Below are 18,255 nucleotides of genomic sequence, written 5' to 3'. Positions count from 1 at the left end.
TCATTTTCTCTGCAGTGGAGCAATGGTGACGTATGCTCGTCGCTAGTGGAGCTGAATTTTAAAGAGCTGCACGCCCACGCGCGCTAACACTACTGCAAGCGTGATTATCATAAACTTCATTGCTGTCTGAAGCCACCCCGTCTGAACGGGAGGCTTCGGACTTTTTGATTTGCCAGCATTAATGCGGATGAACAAAAGAGAGAGAAAGGAAGGGGGGGAATCCTGTCTTGTTCTGAAAATTGCTTAAATGATTGTGGAAAAAGAAATTCCTGTTTTCCTGGTGAGCTCACACGTCCACAAATGAACAAACCGTCTTTATATCAAAGGTCAGAGCATGTTGTGGAACGGCAGAAAAAACATGTTTTCCTCTTTCTTCATCTAGATCAGGGATGGACAAACTTTTTGATTTGTGGGCCACAAAAGGATCTAAAATTTGACAAAAGGGCCAGACCAGGATCAGATCTGTGGCTGATATTCTTCCTCGTATAAAAAAAAAAAAAAAAAACATGGAATTTGGACAAAGACACACACAAAAAAAACATAATTTTTGATTTAATAATATATACTTCATTATTCCTCATAATATCTACATAATAATTCAAAGATTATGCAAATACAGAGATTTTTCTAGTAAGCAACTTTTTTATGAGTAGTCAAAAATAATATTGTTTATTAGTAAAATCTAATTGTCAAGTTGTTTTAATCACTTTGGGAACATTCATCAATATTATGTAATTTTTTAGAGAAATTATTTTTTTTTTACTTAAGATTGGATCATAATCTCCCTTGTGGACGTAAGTAAATTTTACTAGATTGTTGTTCGGAATTTAATGTTCATAAATGCAATGTTTTTTTATTCAAAACTTTAACTTTTTCCCTCATTTTAGTACCTACTGCACTTATGGGATGATGTCTCCCAGAGAAAAAAAAGAAACTTAAAGAAATGTGTTCAGGATTGATTGTCAAATGCCTGTCCGACTCAGAAATAACACAAAAACTTTAGAAAAAATGACAAATATTAAAAAAAAAACACATGAATGCAGAATAACTTTCTGAACCTAGACGGAGGTCAATGTTCCACTATCTTTTTTGGAGACACCTTAATGAAAAATAAAACAATAATTAGGAATATAAAAAAAAAAATAGAAAAAATGTTTGGGTAAATGCTGAGGATGGTTGCTTTAAAAGTCCACAAATAGCAGAACAAGTACATGTTTAAATTTTCAGAATGGCATAAAGCAAGTCAAGGCCCGAGGGCCGGATCCGGCCCTCCAGATCATTTTATTTAATTGTTATTAATGTCCCGATGTTATCTTGTGCTCATTTCTAACTTGTATAATTTTGACAAATACTGTATATATTTTTATGGAGAGTAAATGTTGAAAGTTATTTAAGGTTTAAGTTGATTTATTTTGAAATAATATTCCTGCCTTTTTATTTGTTCTAGTTATGTTTAAAAAGTAAAGGTTTTAAAGTTTTAAAAATGGGCATTCTGCTAGATTTTTGGACTTTTACTGAAATGTTTTAGGCTATTTGGGAGTTTAGCTAATATCTCAGTCACATGCTAGCTGTTGGCTAATTTAGGCTTTTTTCAGTTTCACTTTTTTCAGTATCTTCAGCTATCTGTACTAGCATCTTCAGCGGCCAAATTCAGCTTACAGCATCCACACTAACATTATCACAGGTAATACTATATATCTAGCTCATAATTATGTTAAAAAGTCACAGTTTTAAAAATGTAGTTTTAGTGTTCAATAAACGTTTTTCGCCCCGTGACCTAAGCTTTGTTTTGGATTTTGGCCGCGTGTGCGATTGAGTTTGACATTCCTGGCATAAAGTATGCAGAAGTTCTGAGGTTCCGGTTCAATTCCCAGCTGGCGGATCTGAAGAAGAACCACCAACTGGATTCCTCTCTGTGTGGAGTTTGCAGACTTTCCAATCAAACTAATTAATCTAGTTTGGTGGACCAGATTGAATAGTTTAACTGGCCCCCGGTTTGCCCAACCCTTATCTAAATATTAATCAAGTTTGTTTTACCTGGAGTTTGCAATCATTTTTGGCTTTACTATTTGGACTAGTAAATGGTCCCTAGAATTCTACTGGAACTTTAACGTCTCACTCTGATGAAAATAGTGTTATTGTGGATTTTTCTGATGATGGAGGACAAATATATCGAAAACTATTCAGGCTGGACACATCTACTTTGCTTAAAGAGAACCAGAAGTTATTTCGAAGGAGGTCATGAACCCTGACAGTGAGGGGCTGTAAGCTAGTGGGAGGATAAACAGAGGGATGATGGGTTTAACTGCCACAATAAAAGTGTCAGCATCTGTAATTAATTCGTTTATAAAAAATATATATTTTACATATTTATGTACTTTTTTTGTGTATTTCTGAGGGGCGGAACCTTTTACTAAGACTTTGTTGGGCATAGAAAACTTTTGCTGTAATGTCACTTCCATTTGGAAGAAGAGATGAATAAGAGAAAAATGTTAAGAAGTTTTCTTGCTTTATTTTTTGGTGAATGCGGTCAGCAAGGTATGTGTTTTTATGTTTTGTTCATGTAATTTGTAATATCAAAACTTGTATTTAATGGGTAACCAAACCCTAAATCGACTTTTTTTTGTCTGTTGACCTCTATAAATGGGGGTTTTAAAGTGCTGTCTGTTGCCACATTTTTGTCAAATTAAAATAAACTTGTTTAATCCTTGAAAATATAGTCAAAAACTGTCTGTGTACTGCCCCCTACAGGTTCAAATTAGGTATTACAGTTTAATTTTGTCATGATGTTCAGCTCCAGTAATGATAACAGTCCTGTTCCCAAGCCCCGCCCCTCTGACTGGATTCTCAAATTACAGCTGTGGGCGGAGTTAGCCTCCAACTTCCCTGTTTGGTGACCCTTTAATGTTGTTTATTAGTGTAACGTTGTGGACAACAAGGAAAAAAGTCATCAATTACAACAAACTGATGTTATATTTCTTCACCGGAGAGAGTGATGATGGGAAATGGGGGCAGGCTTACTCCACACCAACACAATTTAGAGGTGAATTTGTAATGCCGCTCTGCAGAAACTATGTCCTTTCAAACAGCATAGGATTTTGATTTTGATTAAAAACAGAGTAATCAGAATTAGAAGACCACTAAGAACGCTTTTAAAATAGATTAAAAAAAAGATCAAAGTGGTTCTTTAAGATGAACAGGAAGACTTTTAAATGTCAATATTTTTTTTTGTGCAGGTAAAAAGCTACAGAGGGTGTATCAGTCAGGGGAACGTGTAGATGTGATCATCATAACCGCGCTGTAAATCAAATAAAAACTGCAGAAGAAACACAAAAAGTATAAAACTTTCACTAGAAATGTCAGCCCTCATATTTTATGACTCGGCGCGTTCATGGAGCTCATTTACTGATTTATTAGCCCCATAAATTTGAAAAGATGCTGAAAGATCACAAATGTTGTTGTCCTATAAACTCTGTGTTTTCACTCTTTTTGATTTGTATCTTCCAAGTTCTGAGCTTGTAAATAAAAAAATAAAAAAAAAACAGTTTTTTTTTCTCTAAACGTGAGAATAAATAAGAATTGTTGCAGAATGCAGCTTATTTTTTCATTTCGGGGAGCTTATTTACTCGATGTTGTAAACTTGAATTTATGTGCCCGTACACTTTTATTTGCTGTGGTTGGTTGATAGACCCCCTTTAGAACACCCCCGTGTACGAAGGCTATAGCTCCAGCCACCCAACTGCACCGTAGAGCGGAGACGTCCTTCAGGATCTGAAGCTCCGACTGGTTTTCCAGTCAAATTCAAGAGATTTGAGAAAACAAGGAAGGAAGGTTTGAACTCATTTTCCTTCCACAAACTCACATGTTTAATATTTCAACCTGCTGCGTAAAAGTGGCACTAAATCTGAAAGTAAAGCAGTTTTCAAACTAAAGTTGCAGATTAAACGAAGCGGCGCCGTTTCCAACTTTCCCTTCCGATGGAGCTGTCAAACCTCGTCGTCACGTGTTGAGGGCTCGTGTTTTTATAGACATTTCCCAAACCTCCAAGCTGCTGATTGATGTGTTTTGTAGCGCTTAGAGGGCCCGTTTAGACCCGACTGTTCTGGAAGGAGAGGAGAAAATGCCTGTAATGTGAAATGCAAAAACACATCGATTGACTGGAATACAGTTGGAAAGAAAGTTTACTAAACAGATTAAATAAATTTAGTACATACTCAAGATGGTAATGCAAGAAAGTGAGAGTTAATGCGTTTAAATATCCACATTTAAAACAAAATAAATGAAAAAAAAACCCTCAGAATTAGCTTTAAATCTCAACATTTTCATATTTGTACTAATAGAACAAAGAAATTAAGTTAAGTATTTAATATTCTAAATGCTTTTTTCAGTTTTTATGCCGTATTTATACGCAGAGTTAATTAGAAGTCATTCAAATTTAAATGTTTATTGAAGATAAAACCCTTTTCTGTCGTTTGTGTCCATTACCAGCTCATTTATACTGACATAGTCTGTTTCTGTACTGGAATGGATGATTTATTCATACATCCTTTTATGTCGCTGGAGAAACTTCTCATCTGTGTCTCTTTCTTTGGTTGAAGAAGAAACTGGATTTTTCCTTTTGAGTCTAGCAGACCGCTAATATCAGAATCAATCACATAACGGGTCAGATCTGTTCACAGTTCATCGCTCGACCTGATGAGTTTACACTCAACACAGTTTGATAACTGATGAAACTGATGAAAATTGTGTTTTAACATCTTCTTATTTGATGGCGGAAGGCATAAATTAAGTAAATTAAGCTTTAAATTGCATTTCTGAATATTTTTTACTCAAATTGTAAATCAGAAGCAGATGGAAAAAAATGCAGTGAAAAAAAGGGGAGAATTTTTAGATTTATCGATTATGATCTATGAGCGATTGTGAATCTTTTTAGGAATTTTAAACAATCGAGATATGTATATGATTTAAAGTAACAAGCGTTATCAAACACTTCCATTCGACTGGCCCCGATTTTGCTTAAAGCGACCATTTAGGGAACAGATCAGATCAAGATCAGATTTTTTCAAGTAACAAAGTTGCCTGCTTATTGATTATTCTCAGAAAACATTCTTTTATGGTTTCAGTAAACTGTAACATGAATCACTCATCAAGTAATTGATTATCTTCAGAATATAATTCCATATGAATCCAGAAATCATTTCTTCACATTTAAGATCAGGTTTGATTTTCCTCTGAATTTTTTTTTACATTTCTTAGTAAACATTAATGTTTCCCCCATTAGGTAACAAATATGTAATAGTCATTGATTATCATTAGAGCTCATAATTACCGTAATCATTGCTACTCGTAAATCAAGTAAAGAAAATCAATAGCTTATTATAATTAAAAGACGATGGGAACCCCTCAAAGTTGTTCTTTTACTGAGTTTCTCTCTCTTGATTATGTTGCCCCCTCTATATTATATTTGCCTCTCTATATTTTACTCCCTCAGTAAAGTCGAGAGCTTGTTCAGGTGTGATTTTGGTCCATAAATGTCCGGACAGGATGTGGGATCTAAAGACCCATAATGCGGGGGTGTTTGATCTTCTGATTCTGGAGGATTCTGAATCCTTCACTGGAGCGAGTCGTACTTACATCCGTTTGAAGCTCATTTTCTTGCCTAGAGTTGGTGCGGCGGGGCGCCGGCAGCACTGAGGGATGTGTCAGAGATCCTCATCCCATCTTTCAACTGTTTCCACAAAAGAGTGACTCGCGTTCCGGTGTTGATCAGAATCAGCTTTTCTCGTGGCACGGACGACATCCTGCACAGCACTAGACAACAACAGTGTTTTTTGCTGGTTGTGTTGCGTCCGTGTACAAACACACAAGCTTCTGTTGGCTGTTGAGAAAATTCCATCCTGTCGCTCCAGCTAATAATTCTTCAGAAAATGTCACAACCTTGGAAACAGCTGAAGCCTTGAAGGTAATTGATGTTGCTGTGGAAGCATATTCCCATTCAGCCTCTTATTGACTCCAGGCTTATTACAGTAGATGACTGCGGCATGGAGTCGGGTTCTTTTCTTTCAAGTCGATGATGTAACTGTAATGCAGTGGCTCTCTGGTTGCTAAAAAAACCTTAAATTTCCTCAAACGGTGAGTAGAAAAAGAGGAAGCAATTTAATTAAGACCATAGTCATAGACACCAGTATCAAGTGTTGTGGTTGTTGGGTTGTCCGGCACATGGAGGGTCGTAGGGAGGTGTGGCTGCACTGAAGTGTGTTGAGGCTAGAGCTGCCATGACTAATCAACGACAAATCGACTATTAAAATAGTCGATAACTAATGTAAAAGTCGATTAGTCGTTACTTTACATTATATCGAGCCTGAGTGTAGTAAAGTTGAAAGTTATGACATTCTGCTAGCTTTTTGGACATTTTTTAAGGTTTTTTAGGCTAATTTGGAGTTTAGCTAATGTTTCAGCAACATGCTAGCTATTTTGGCTAATTTTGTTTTTTTTTCATTCATTCAGTTTTTTTTGGCTAATTTGGAGTTGAGCTAATACTTCAGAAAAAGGCTAACTATTTTAGCTCATTTCTGTTTTTTTTTCAGTTTATTTTTTTTGATAATTTGGAGTTTAGCTAATATTTCAGTTACATGCTAGCTATTTTTGCTAATTTAAGATTTTTTCATTTTAGTTTTTTGGATAATTTGGAGTTTAGCTAATGTTTCAGCTACATGCTAGCTATTTTTGCTAATTTAAGATTTTTTAGTTTATTGACTAATTTGGAGTTTAGCTAATATTTCAGAAAAAATCTAGCATTAAGCTAATATTTTAGCTTGCTCTCAGCTTCAGTGATTTCAGCTATCAATTTGGCCCATCAGTGGCTGGGATAGGCTCCGGCACCCCGCAACCCTGAAAGGGACAAAGCGAACAAGTAACCATTTGTGGTCTAAAACACATACTTAAATCATACTTTCTTTTTCTTCTTGAATAAAGTGTACTTCTTTAGCACGATCGCCACCTAGTGGCCAAACTGAAACACCCTCCAGGAGAAACAGAACAATGTTTACAATGTTAATGATCTGAACATTTTTGTTAGAACTTCTCATTTTCAGAATCCATGTAACACTGGATGATATTAACAATCTTATTATTTCACTAACAAATGTTACACTAAGTATATTACAGGATTGAAAGAATCGAAAAAAAAATCTGAATCAAATCGATCCAGACTCTGGTGAATCAAATCGAATCATTTCTTGAAATTATAATCGATACCCAGCCCAAGTCCACACAAAGTACTCTCTGATTGTGTCATTTCTACCACCAATGGGCTCCTTGCACTGTGCGTGTCATCTAAGGGTTTAAAAAAATAAAAAATTCAGACGACCTGCTTTCGTCCCAGCTACTTTACCTTTACTTACCATGCCGCCATTTTCTCCAAACCTAAAGAATAAACCTTTTTGCTCCACAGGTTCACCAACTGGCCTGTGTATTTCATGTGGGGGGGCCTACCTACAAACAGCCTGTATCCAGCCGCAAGGGCAGACTTTAACTTATGTGAAGATGCACTTCCATTGATGTTAAATGAGAAGAATCTGTTCTTGAATCTTAGAATCTGTTCTTGATTTTTGGCCTTAAAGAAAATCAGCTGTCAAGTTTGAAGTCAATAATTAGGCAGTAACATCAAAATTGATATGTATAAATCTAAAAATGTATCAGTCTTACAGTCAAAAGTTTGTCTTTTAAACAAAAAGAGGTAAAATTGTGATTTGTTGACTTGTGCATGTTATAAATAAGAGTCTGTCGTCACTTATGAAATATTCTTAATGACGAACAAGAAAGTTTCTGATCATTTGTATAATTCTGGAGCCTCTTTGATGAAGGGAGAACTGAGACTCTCCGACACAAAGAAAGGGTTAAAAAATTCTGCATTGTTGGTTATTGAACCTTTGACCTTTAACATTTCCGTCCTTATAAATCTCCAGGTTTGTCGGTAGGAAATGGGAAAAATAATTGAATAGAAATAAGTCATGAAGCCTCCATGTTGGTGCCAAATATCCGAAGCCTTCTTCTGTCACTCATTCAGTCTCTTCAAAGCAGACGAAGACGGAAAATAACTTTAATATTCAAACTTTTTATCCTTTAGTGCTATTTAACTGTTATTTTTTATTTATTTTTATTTTTTTACCAAAATAAATTAAATTCTGCTGAACCACAAATACATTTGTCAGTATTTCGAAAATCCTGGGAGAGTTCATTTTAAATGTTCAATTTATTGTAATGTAGAAAGTTAAGGTACATATATTCAGAGCAGCTAAAAAAGGCAGAAAATTATGAGAAAGGAAAATATGATCTATTGAACTGGAATTAATACAAAAAAAATGATTTTAAATAAAAATGTATTTTATGTTTTTTTTGGATTTTAAACAGGTTTTATGGGTTTGATCGTTTTATTTGTGCAAATATGCGTGAAAAGAAAAAGTTTTGGGAATTTCTTTTAAGTTTTCTTACAAAAGTTAATGTGTGAACAGACCACTTTATTTTTAGAAAATCCACAGACTCGGTTTTATTTGGTCTACCTTCAGGAAGAGTTAAAAAAAAAAAAAACAGGCGGAAGCCAAACGAAACAGTCAGACTCTCCAGTTTTTCAGGGTGACGCATGCAGATGAGATAAGAGCCAACGCTCACATTATCGTCTGGTAAATGTGTACTTACTTCTCCAAACATGTCAGTCCAGTTTTTCTGCAAACTTCCTTCAGTTTTTCATCCAGAATCAGATTTAAAACCGAAGCCGTTTGAGCCCGGAACACGAGAGAAATCCTCGGATTTATCCAGCGCCGTTTGTCTGGATCAACAACGGCAAAGGCAACAGGAAAATGGATTAGCTGTAATCATAGAGGTGTTTCTTCATGCTTACCAGCACCTGCTTTACAGATTACAAGGAGAAAACCACTCAAAGGGAACAACAACGCATGACCTCTCGGCCACGTCTTCCACAGCTTCAGGCCATCACAGAACTATACTCAAAGATGCTGAAGACTCCAGCTCCTCATCCTCTGAGAAACTCTCACCTCAATACAAGAGAAGTGAATTAACAGCAGGAGGAGAAAGAAAGCAGTGATCCAGAGGAGCCCTTTCAGGGATGTTTCCGTGTTTTGGAGTTTGCAGACGGACCGAGCATCCTTCCATGCAGTGGGACCTGAAGACTCGACTCCACGATGAGACTCGCCTCATTTCAAAGCTTTGCCTCTTCCGGTCAGGTAAAAGTTCACAACCGTGAGCTCTTCAAGACCCATCCTGAGGAAAAATCTGTTTTTTGACACGTTTTTGTGACATTTTTTTAATGATGAAAAATTAGAAAATAAACTAAAATTTAGGGATGTGAACGTTAACGTGTTAATCAAAAAGAATTAACACATTAATATTTATTAGCGCCAATTGATCAAAGAAACAGTCGACGGTTCAGGCTTCCACAGTGTGCGTTTAAACATTTCGTTGGGTATCATCCCACTTATACCACAGCCACTTACAGTATAAAAGAAATAAATATTCAATCTGTTTTTAGTATTTTAATCTTGGTACTTTTTTTTGGGTATATTCCCCTTTTTTCTCAAAGAGTGGACTATTTGATGCGTAGTCCGGTGCCATATTGTATGAATATATTTTAACTGATAAAATATTCTGATTAATTGTGATTAATCGCAACACAAAAGTGTGATTAATCTAATTTTTTCTTTTGTAGTTGATCGACAGCACTAAATAAAAACAAATTTCATATCGTGATTATTCACAGATAAAGTGTTTGTCAAATACTGTACCTAAAAAAAATGTTTGCGATTAATTTTTTCCAGGTTTTTGATTAATTCGTTATATTTTTTTCGATTCCCAGCTCTACTAAAATTGCATTTCTGAGTATTTCTTTATTTTAAAAAAATGCATGTTTTTAATAGAGCTCTCAGCAATGCGAAGGGAAAGGGGGCGGGGTTGCTCCAACAGTTAGCAACTATAACTTTACTGCTTTGCTTTGGTCAAAAATGTCTGGAAGTAAATGTATGTGAGGTTTCAAATACCAAAGTACTTCCTGAATTCGTCGCATTCTTTTGTAGAGTTAACACGATGCAACAAAGTTAAAAAGTGCTTAACAAGAATTTATAGAGAAATCATTTAGTATTAAAAAATTAAAAGTGCATCTTTTAGCATTAAAAACAAGAATGTACATCTAGTGAGAGCGTTACAATTCAAATCAGAATCAATAGTAATAAAAATATTTGACAGTAAGGCACAGTAAAGTTTATTTGCACATTTAATGTACAGAGGTAGTTAAAAGTGCTTCACATACTGTAAAATATTCAAAGAAATATTAAGAGTGATCATTAGATAAGATAAAAAAAGTTAAAAAGGTTGGAACAAAACCAGGTGACAAAATAACAATTTAAAATCAAGAAATTACACTTTAAGATAAAAATTCAAAGGAAATATTTAGAGTGATCGTTAGAATAAGATTTAAAAATAAAAAAAGCTAAAAAGAAATTAACAAAACCAGGTAAAAGGGTCAAAATAAATGAATTCAAAATCAAGAAACACATTAAAATTAACATTCAAAAGAAATATTAGGAGTGATCATTAGAATAAGATTTTAAAAGAGTGTGGATGTTAACTTTTGAATACATTCTAGTCAAATCCAGCTGAGAACTGGTGAGTCTGTTCCAGATCTGTAGAGCATAGAAGCTGAATACAACGTCTCCTCGTTTAGTTTTGACTCTAGGAACTAACAAAATACCAGATCCAGATGATCGGAGAGTGCTGGTTGGTCCATACTGGGTCATTTAAAGCTTTATAAAGCAGTTACATAAAGTCTATCCTTTAACAAACCAGCAGCCAAAGACATTAGAACTGAACTGATACAGCAAAGTATCTTGATGCACCACAAGGTACAACAAGTTTTTGATTTAAGAATATCCAGAGATCTTTTGGATGTAAAATCAAAGAAGAGAAGAGTAATGTGGGGCAATGAGCATCATTTTAACTCTTACAGAGTTTTAGCCAATGTGTGTGGCTTTAAATCAACCTTTCTCCTGAGTTAAAATTTTAAGTTTTAATCTACATCCTAATTCTTGATCTCCCAAAGTGACAACGTTACCTGTTGGAAAATGTAAAAATATTTTTGAAATGTAATGATTTTCTCCTTAAACAGGAAGTAGACTTCCTATATTTCAGTGAAGACATTCCCATTGTCCTAATCTTCAGTTCTGGTAATGACCACAAGGGGGCAGTGTTTCAGTCCTAACAGAAATTGCTGCATTGTCATGCTTTTGTTTTTCATTCTCATGGAAGTTAAATCTGAACATAAAGCTGAGGATGAGAAGAATTTCTGGTTCATTTCGTGTCTAACTCTGTATTTGATGTCAGTCAATCTCTGGCGCTTCCTAGGAATCAAACTTCATTAATAAAACCGATCTTTTAGGAGTTTTTCCCCACGGAGAAGGAGGGTCTAAGTCCCAGTTTAGTTAAGCAATCAGCTATTGTTTATATTTTATGATTCATTTGATGTTTTTGGACGATGACCAACGTGAAGCCCGTTGAGCCAATTGTATTGTATAATTGGGTTATAGAGGATAAAATTGCTTACAATGCAGTCAGGTATTGTTGAGTGTTCTTCTCACTGCAGAGTCACTGCAACCTTTCAACGAAGAATACAATTTCCGTGCCATAAATAGGTGTCATCCAATTTTGGAGCGAAGCTTAAGCTTTCCCCACTGACTGAGTGTGGGCTGCTGTGGGAGGCACAGTGTGTGGTAAGTCCATGTTACCAGTCCAGGTTTGATGTTCTCAAAGCCTTAGAGTAGGAAACATGTGGCTTTGCAGAATAAAAGCTTTCCGCTGTTATTTATTGTTGCGATGGCTGTACTGTGTGTGGGGTTCAAAAGGTGCAACTGTGCAGGACCTTTAAAAGGAGCACGCATGACTGATGGCAAACCAACAAAGCTATCATGCGGTCTTTAAAATCTATGTGCCCCATTTTCCAGTAAACTTTGAAAAACGTCACGTTCTTATCTTGTTTCTTTGTTCAGGACATCAAGTCTTATTCATTGGCTGTTTGTAGCCTGATTACGGGTAATCAGCTTCCTCCTCTTCTGTCTCTCTGGGGGTTTGTGTCTGAGCTGAAGTCAGCTGAAGGGCGTGTTCTTATGCCCATGGGATCCACTCCTTGTTTTCCATGTGTCCCTGGAGTTGCAGCTGAAAGTTCAAACAGAGACACACTCCCTCATGCTCTGCATGGCAAAAGCTCAGAGATTAGGAGGCTTGTCTGCACCGCCAACAGCAAAGATTGCTCACAAATCTCAACTTGCCAAAGAAGAAGGATCGTTCTTTTTTTCCCCTCCCGCCTGTCACAGATGTGACCTTATGGCAAAACAAGCAGCTTTTCTTTTTGGGCACCAAAGATGGGAAGAAAAGTGTGGAGAAAAAGGAGCCATCATGGGAATGTCTGTGTGAGTAAAGGAGCCAGAGGATGCAGGTGGCAGCAAGGCTTTGCTCCGACTTGTTTGAAGTCTTTTTTCCTCTGTGACAGAGGTGAAGGATTATGGCTGGCATAGGAATTTAGGCTTCACATGAAGGACTTCATCGCCGACTCTCATCTCCTGAACGGACCTGGCCTGTTTCATTTGCTCGTTTTCTTGAATCATGTAAAAAAATCTGTTTAGTGGGGTGTTATGCTTTTCCTTAGCAGAGGGACTGAGGTCGTGACCCCAAAGTGTGCAGGGGGTGGCCAGAAGCACCAGGGAAACGCAGTTCATGACATCTCTGGCCTTCTGAAACAAACTCAGAGAGATGCCTCTTTGTCAGAGCCAAAAATGGGTCACGTCACTTGCAACCTTGTGGAAAACTGCCAACTCAGAAAGGAGGTCATGAATTTGGTGCCGATGGAGAACAGCCCCAGGCTGGGCAGGGCACGACATGAGCTCAGCAGGTGGCCCTCCCTGAGTGGGGCAGAGAGGCAACGAGAAGAGGCCGTTGTGGAAAGAGCTGAGGAGGAGTTAAAAATGAAGACGGACAGGTTTGTGAACCAACCCTCCAAGAATTCAGGAAACTCTGCACAGCACAACAGAGATGTGGCGGAGGTAACAGCTCACGCTAAAACCCAGGAAAGACTCATTCAGAGTTCAGAGCCATGCTCTGTCATCATCCTCGCCAGGAGGCTCGTCCTCACCGGTCACGCTGGTGACCTCAGGTCCCAGAGTCCGCATCAGGATGAAGCCACGTTTGGAAGGAGGGCGATGAGCATGTATGGTGGTCCTGCAGAGGTAAGAGATCCTACACCTGAACCAGAAGGACGGCCGCGGAGGCCCAGGAGTGTCTGCATGCTGACGGGCTCAAAACCTGCTCCATCTGAAGCGCCACCCCAGGAAGGCTTCAAAAGGCCGAGCATCTGTGACAACAACCACAGGAGCAGGAAGGCCGAGTTGATGGCTGTGGATGGCCTCAATCCAATCCTCGCTCTGCAGTCATTAGATCCTGCTAAGGTGACCCTTCGGGCCCGTCATAGAACCTGGAAGCCCAGGCCCTTAAGTATGACCGTTCTGGAGGTTAGAAAGAAGGGCTCTGATGATGAGCTTGACAGCCAGAGGATGCTCAGACAGGCAGGTGGTGATGGAGGCGGATTTCTCAAAGGAGCCTTTCGTTGGAGGTTGTTTGGCCATAATTCTGATGACAGGAACAAGGACAAGGAGACGGACAAAGGGGTGGACTCTGCTCCGAAAACTCCCAAACCTGACGCCTCCAGAAGCACCCTGTCCACTTTGAGACGGAGCTTCAGCCTAAGGATCAGGAAGACTAGAACCCACGACAAAAGTACTGTAGGGTCTGACGGGGATCACTGTCAAGGAAAAAGTTGTGCCCAAGAGGCCTCTCCACGGCCTTTCTCCTACCTCACAGGGAGAGCGCTCCCAGCTTCCAGGGAGGAACTAAAAGATGGGAGCGTGCAGTACATTCAGTACCAGAACAAGGGGAAAGTTAAGGTGATGGAAGTACCCCTATGTCCATCCAAACTGTCTTCCAGACAATTTCAAAAAGAGCCAAGTCTACTGCAGCTCATAGTCAACCGTTTTCGGAGGAAAGAGCCGCCTTTCAAAAGTGAATCCCAGCCGATGCAGGACAAAGACAGTGGCCGTTGTTCCCAGCCAGAGATTAATGAGTCACAGCCCATCACTGTTGAGACTCTGGCAGACAATGACTCCCACAAAGGTCAAGGTAAGATCTGTGAGATCTCGTCTGAGCACAGCTCCATGTTTACAGCCCCACACAAAAACACGCAGGTCAGAGGAGAAGCACAGAGGTGTCTTTTCCTTTTTTCTCTCTCTCAAAGGAAGACAGGCAAATGAGAAACATGTGGAGAATTGTGAGTTGGCAGGCGCTCAAAAGCTTCTGGTTCCAGAAAGTCCCTCTGGAATTCTATTTTGGGTTTCGTAGGTCTCCTGTGTTTTGCATGGTTAGACCTCTTGTATGCATTCGTTTTGGTTTCAGTTGTTTGCTAAACGAGTAGGTTAGAGCAGTAAAATTAAATCAGCGGTGACTGATTGGAGCACATTATACTGGTCTGTTGTACTGTAAGCAGCTGGGTGGCGGAGCACGCTGTTCAGAGTCTTTATACCTGTTGCTCGAAGAAGTATAAAGAAGTGGTTAAAGCGCTCTGTAGCCAAAACCAGGATGCATTTGTCAGTCTTGCTGAGCTATATCAAAGAGGGCTTACATGCTGTAATGATGGGGCAAGGGGGAAAGGACTTAAGCACCGCGCTTAAAGGTTAACTCTGACAGTGCAGTGTGTTTGTCCAGTTGCCTGGAAGAGCTGGCGAGGAGAGGCAAATATTTGTAACTTTCTCAATTAAAGGCTGAGATTTGCAGCTTTTTGTGCATCCAGGTCCAGTTCACAAGAGACCAAGAAAGGCTTGCATGGCAAAACGTCAATGACATAGTAGGTGACACACATGCACCTGTATTTGTAGCACTTCGACCAGCTCAGTGGCCTTGTGGTAGAGTGTCCACCCTGAGACTGGAAGGTCGTGAGTTCAAATCCCGGCTGGGTCATAGCAAAGACTAAAAATGGGACCCTCAGCATTAAGGGGTTGGATTCAGGGTTAAACCAGTTCAGCTGTGTCTCCAGCTCACCACTCCCCCAAAGGGAATGGATCAAATGGGGAGCACAAATTGAACACATCCAAGTGTGTGACAACTAATGGGACTTTAACTTTAAATCTCTATGAATGTATTCAGACTGGAAAAATCCAATGATCCAGATCAGGTCCTGAAGCTTCTGTTTGGTCTGTATTCAGACTACCCTCTACCAGACATTTCTTCAAAGACGCAAAACCTATAAACAAAATCACGTGACTGAAAATCTCTTTAGTCATTGGCCAGGAGTTATTAGGGCAGGGCAAAGGAATGAGAATTATGGAGGATTGGACGATTTGTATAAAGAAATATTCAGAAATATAATTTTAAGTTAAGGGTGTAGTCAGACTGGAAAAGTCCATAAGTCCGAACCGAGTCTACTTAAATTGTTCCAGATTGAGTACTGAACCAAGCGTTTGTTCTGTATTCCGACTGTTGTTAAGTTGACTTTTATGTTTCGAACTAAAGCTTGTAAACAAAACCATGTGACAAAAGATCTCTTCAGTCATTGGCCAGTAATTATGAGGGCGGGACAAATGGAAAGAATCATGGAAGTCCTACGCTCCAATCCTTGTCGGGATAGGTCACTCCATGCTTACCAATTTTGAACATCTGTATCAACGTCAGGTACACTTTTTATTAGCTACTTTGGTACGGTGGAGGAGATAACAGCTGAATACGCTGATAAGTGATAGTGGTCAGAAAAACAGTGTGAGAAGCAATGTGTATCACGTTAAATGCTGTTTAATAATAAGCCTGGATTCATCCAACCACATTTCAATGAGTTGCTGTTGCATCGTTTGTCCGTATCTCTCTGTTTGCATCACAAAATGACCGTCTACGGTGGCCATTTTGGAGCCTTTTTTTTAGACAGAAGAAACTCAGAGCGAACCGGAGCTTAGTCCAAATGGAAACAAACCCCTGAAAGATGGGTCAGAGAGCAGTTCCTGGTTCTGAACCAGGGTCCGCTTGGGTGTATTCAGACTGAAAATTTGTTCCGGGAAGTGAACCAGAGTCGGGAAGCGTCTAAAAATCGGTTATTTTTCTTCCAACACTAATTGCCCACATGTATTTTTAGTGCGTCCACGGCCTAATTTTGTTGTTGGTTGCACATATTGTGCTATCTTGAAAATCAAAAACCATTAAAAAGTTAACATGTCTTGGATAGCACAAGGGCAGTAATCAAGGTTAAACTTCAAGTTCCATTAGGTGTGTGAAACATGTTCTCTGCATTTGACCCGTCCCCTGGGGGAGCGGTGACCTGCAGACACAGGAAAAAGAGAAAGGTTCAACACTGTTCACACATGTTTGTAAAATTATATGTGAATAGGTGTCACTTTCTTTTTTATTAAGTCTAAAAATTACATAATCACAATTAAAAGACTACAAAGAAAGTCTTTGGTTGGGACTTTAAAGCAACATTTGCATTTAACCAGATCAAATTTTCAAAACATTACAGTAGAAAACTGTTCTAATTAATTATCTGTTAATTAAATACAAAGAAAGACTCACAAACACCAGTATTCTTTAGAGATAAGGGTTGAAATGTTTTAAGCTAGCTGAACTGTAGGTTACTAAAAAAAAAAGATTAAATGATTTATTGGGTCTTTAAAGTCTTGCAATTGAATGACTAAATACAGATTTAACAACATTTAAAGCAAAAGGCTCTCATCTAAATAGACATAAATTTGTTTATGCAGAACTAAAGACTTCCAGCTCACTACTGTAAGATAAAGTTGACACAAGAAATATTGTTGGCAGAGATTTACAGAGAGCGATATCGAATCAGACAGAGCAAAAACATAAATAAATAGCTGAAGGGATTTCCATAACTTTTACGTCAGATTGGAGATAAGAGAGCATGGATCACACACAAACGCAAACTCAGAGGGATTTTCTCCCCAAAAATTTTCAAAAAGAGTAAAAGCAAGTTAAAGCAAGTCTGAAGGCTTCAGCAAATGTGCAGTTTTATCTGTTCGCTGCAATCTCTAGATACATTTATGACCGCATTATACGCGTCACGAGCAGCCAGCGCTCCTCAGTCCCAAGGAGCGCCACAGAGCTCAAATGTGAGTGCACGGTTCAGTGATCACTCCCCGGTCTGCAGGCACCACGGAGGCTTTGTTCCTCCACAGGTGGGGGTGGGGACACCTCCAACTTCTCACAACTCCCACAACAACACTAACACAATGTGTGTTTGGTTGTGCGCGCGCTGAGCTTCAGCTTTCGGGATTTAAATTAAGAACGAGCGTTCAGGCAGGTAGCAACAAGCCGAGAGTCCTCCCCAGAGCGCAGAACACCCAACCTCACCTAGGTTGATGGGCACTCCCACATTCCTGTTGCCTGACTGACTGACGGTGGAGTGGAATAAATGGACAAACGCGCCTGACACCACAAAAGAGTGGGTTTCCGTGGTAACTTGTCATTGCAGAACACAAATAAAGGAGATGTCAACAGCAGAAGCAGAGATGCTTAAGGGTCTATTCAGACTGGAACATACGGTTTGCTTAAAGTGAACCAGAGTTCGTTTCACGTTTTACATGAAGCCAATGTGATTTCCATCAGTTTTTGTGCTGGTTGCATGTAAATATGTGCAATTAATATCAGCCAATAAAGAAACATGTAATGTTTTTGCAACTGAGTTGTGGGCAGGACCGTTGGCGCAGAGCAACGTCTAATTTGTAAATGTCTAATTTAGCCAAAACAAAGCTAAAATGTTAGCTAAACTCAGAATCAGCCTAAAAATCTGAAAAAAGGTTAAATTAGCCAAAACAGTAGCTGAAATATTAGCTAAATGCCAAATTAACCTAAAAAACTCGAAAAAAGTCTAATTTAGCCAAAACAGTTCGGGGCCAAATATGGAGGAGGGCCGGATCCGGCCCACGGGCCGTAGTTTGCAGAACCCCACAAATGGTTACTTAAAAATATTTTCTTAAAAGTGCTTGGAAAATTAATTCCTGTGAGTTTATGAAGATATTAATTTAGTCAACAATGTATGTTTACATTGACTGAGCGTTAGCGATTAGCCGTCTTATGGAAAATTCCATTAAACGTTAGCATCAAGCTAGCAGACTTTAGCTTTATGTGCTAAATTGATCTATATTT

At 38.6% G+C, this 18,255-nt stretch overlaps 1 protein-coding gene across 2 annotated transcripts in view; it reads left to right on the top strand.

The window, feature by feature from the left end:
• Positions 1 to 18,255, top strand: part of agap3 (ArfGAP with GTPase domain, ankyrin repeat and PH domain 3) — a 202,564-nt gene that overhangs the window by 72,517 nt on the left and 111,792 nt on the right. Inside the window, exon 1 of one of the 2 annotated variants that reach the window (XM_024273320.2) lies at positions 12,268 to 14,232. The exons of the other annotated variant lie outside the window; for it this stretch is intronic. Within the exon in view, the coding sequence (XP_024129088.1) occupies positions 12,696 to 14,232 (1,537 nt within the window). The 5' untranslated portion in view covers positions 12,268 to 12,695. Of the gene's footprint in view, positions 1 to 12,267; positions 14,233 to 18,255 lie in introns of those variants that run through there. 2 annotated transcript variants of the gene reach the window in all.

Source organism: Oryzias melastigma, linkage group LG17 (genome assembly GCF_002922805.2).
Source record: "Oryzias melastigma strain HK-1 linkage group LG17, ASM292280v2, whole genome shotgun sequence".
NCBI classification, from domain to species: domain Eukaryota; kingdom Metazoa; phylum Chordata; class Actinopteri; order Beloniformes; family Adrianichthyidae; genus Oryzias; species Oryzias melastigma.
Note: the sequence above shows the minus strand (reverse complement) of the source record. Positions and strands in the feature narration are given on the sequence as shown.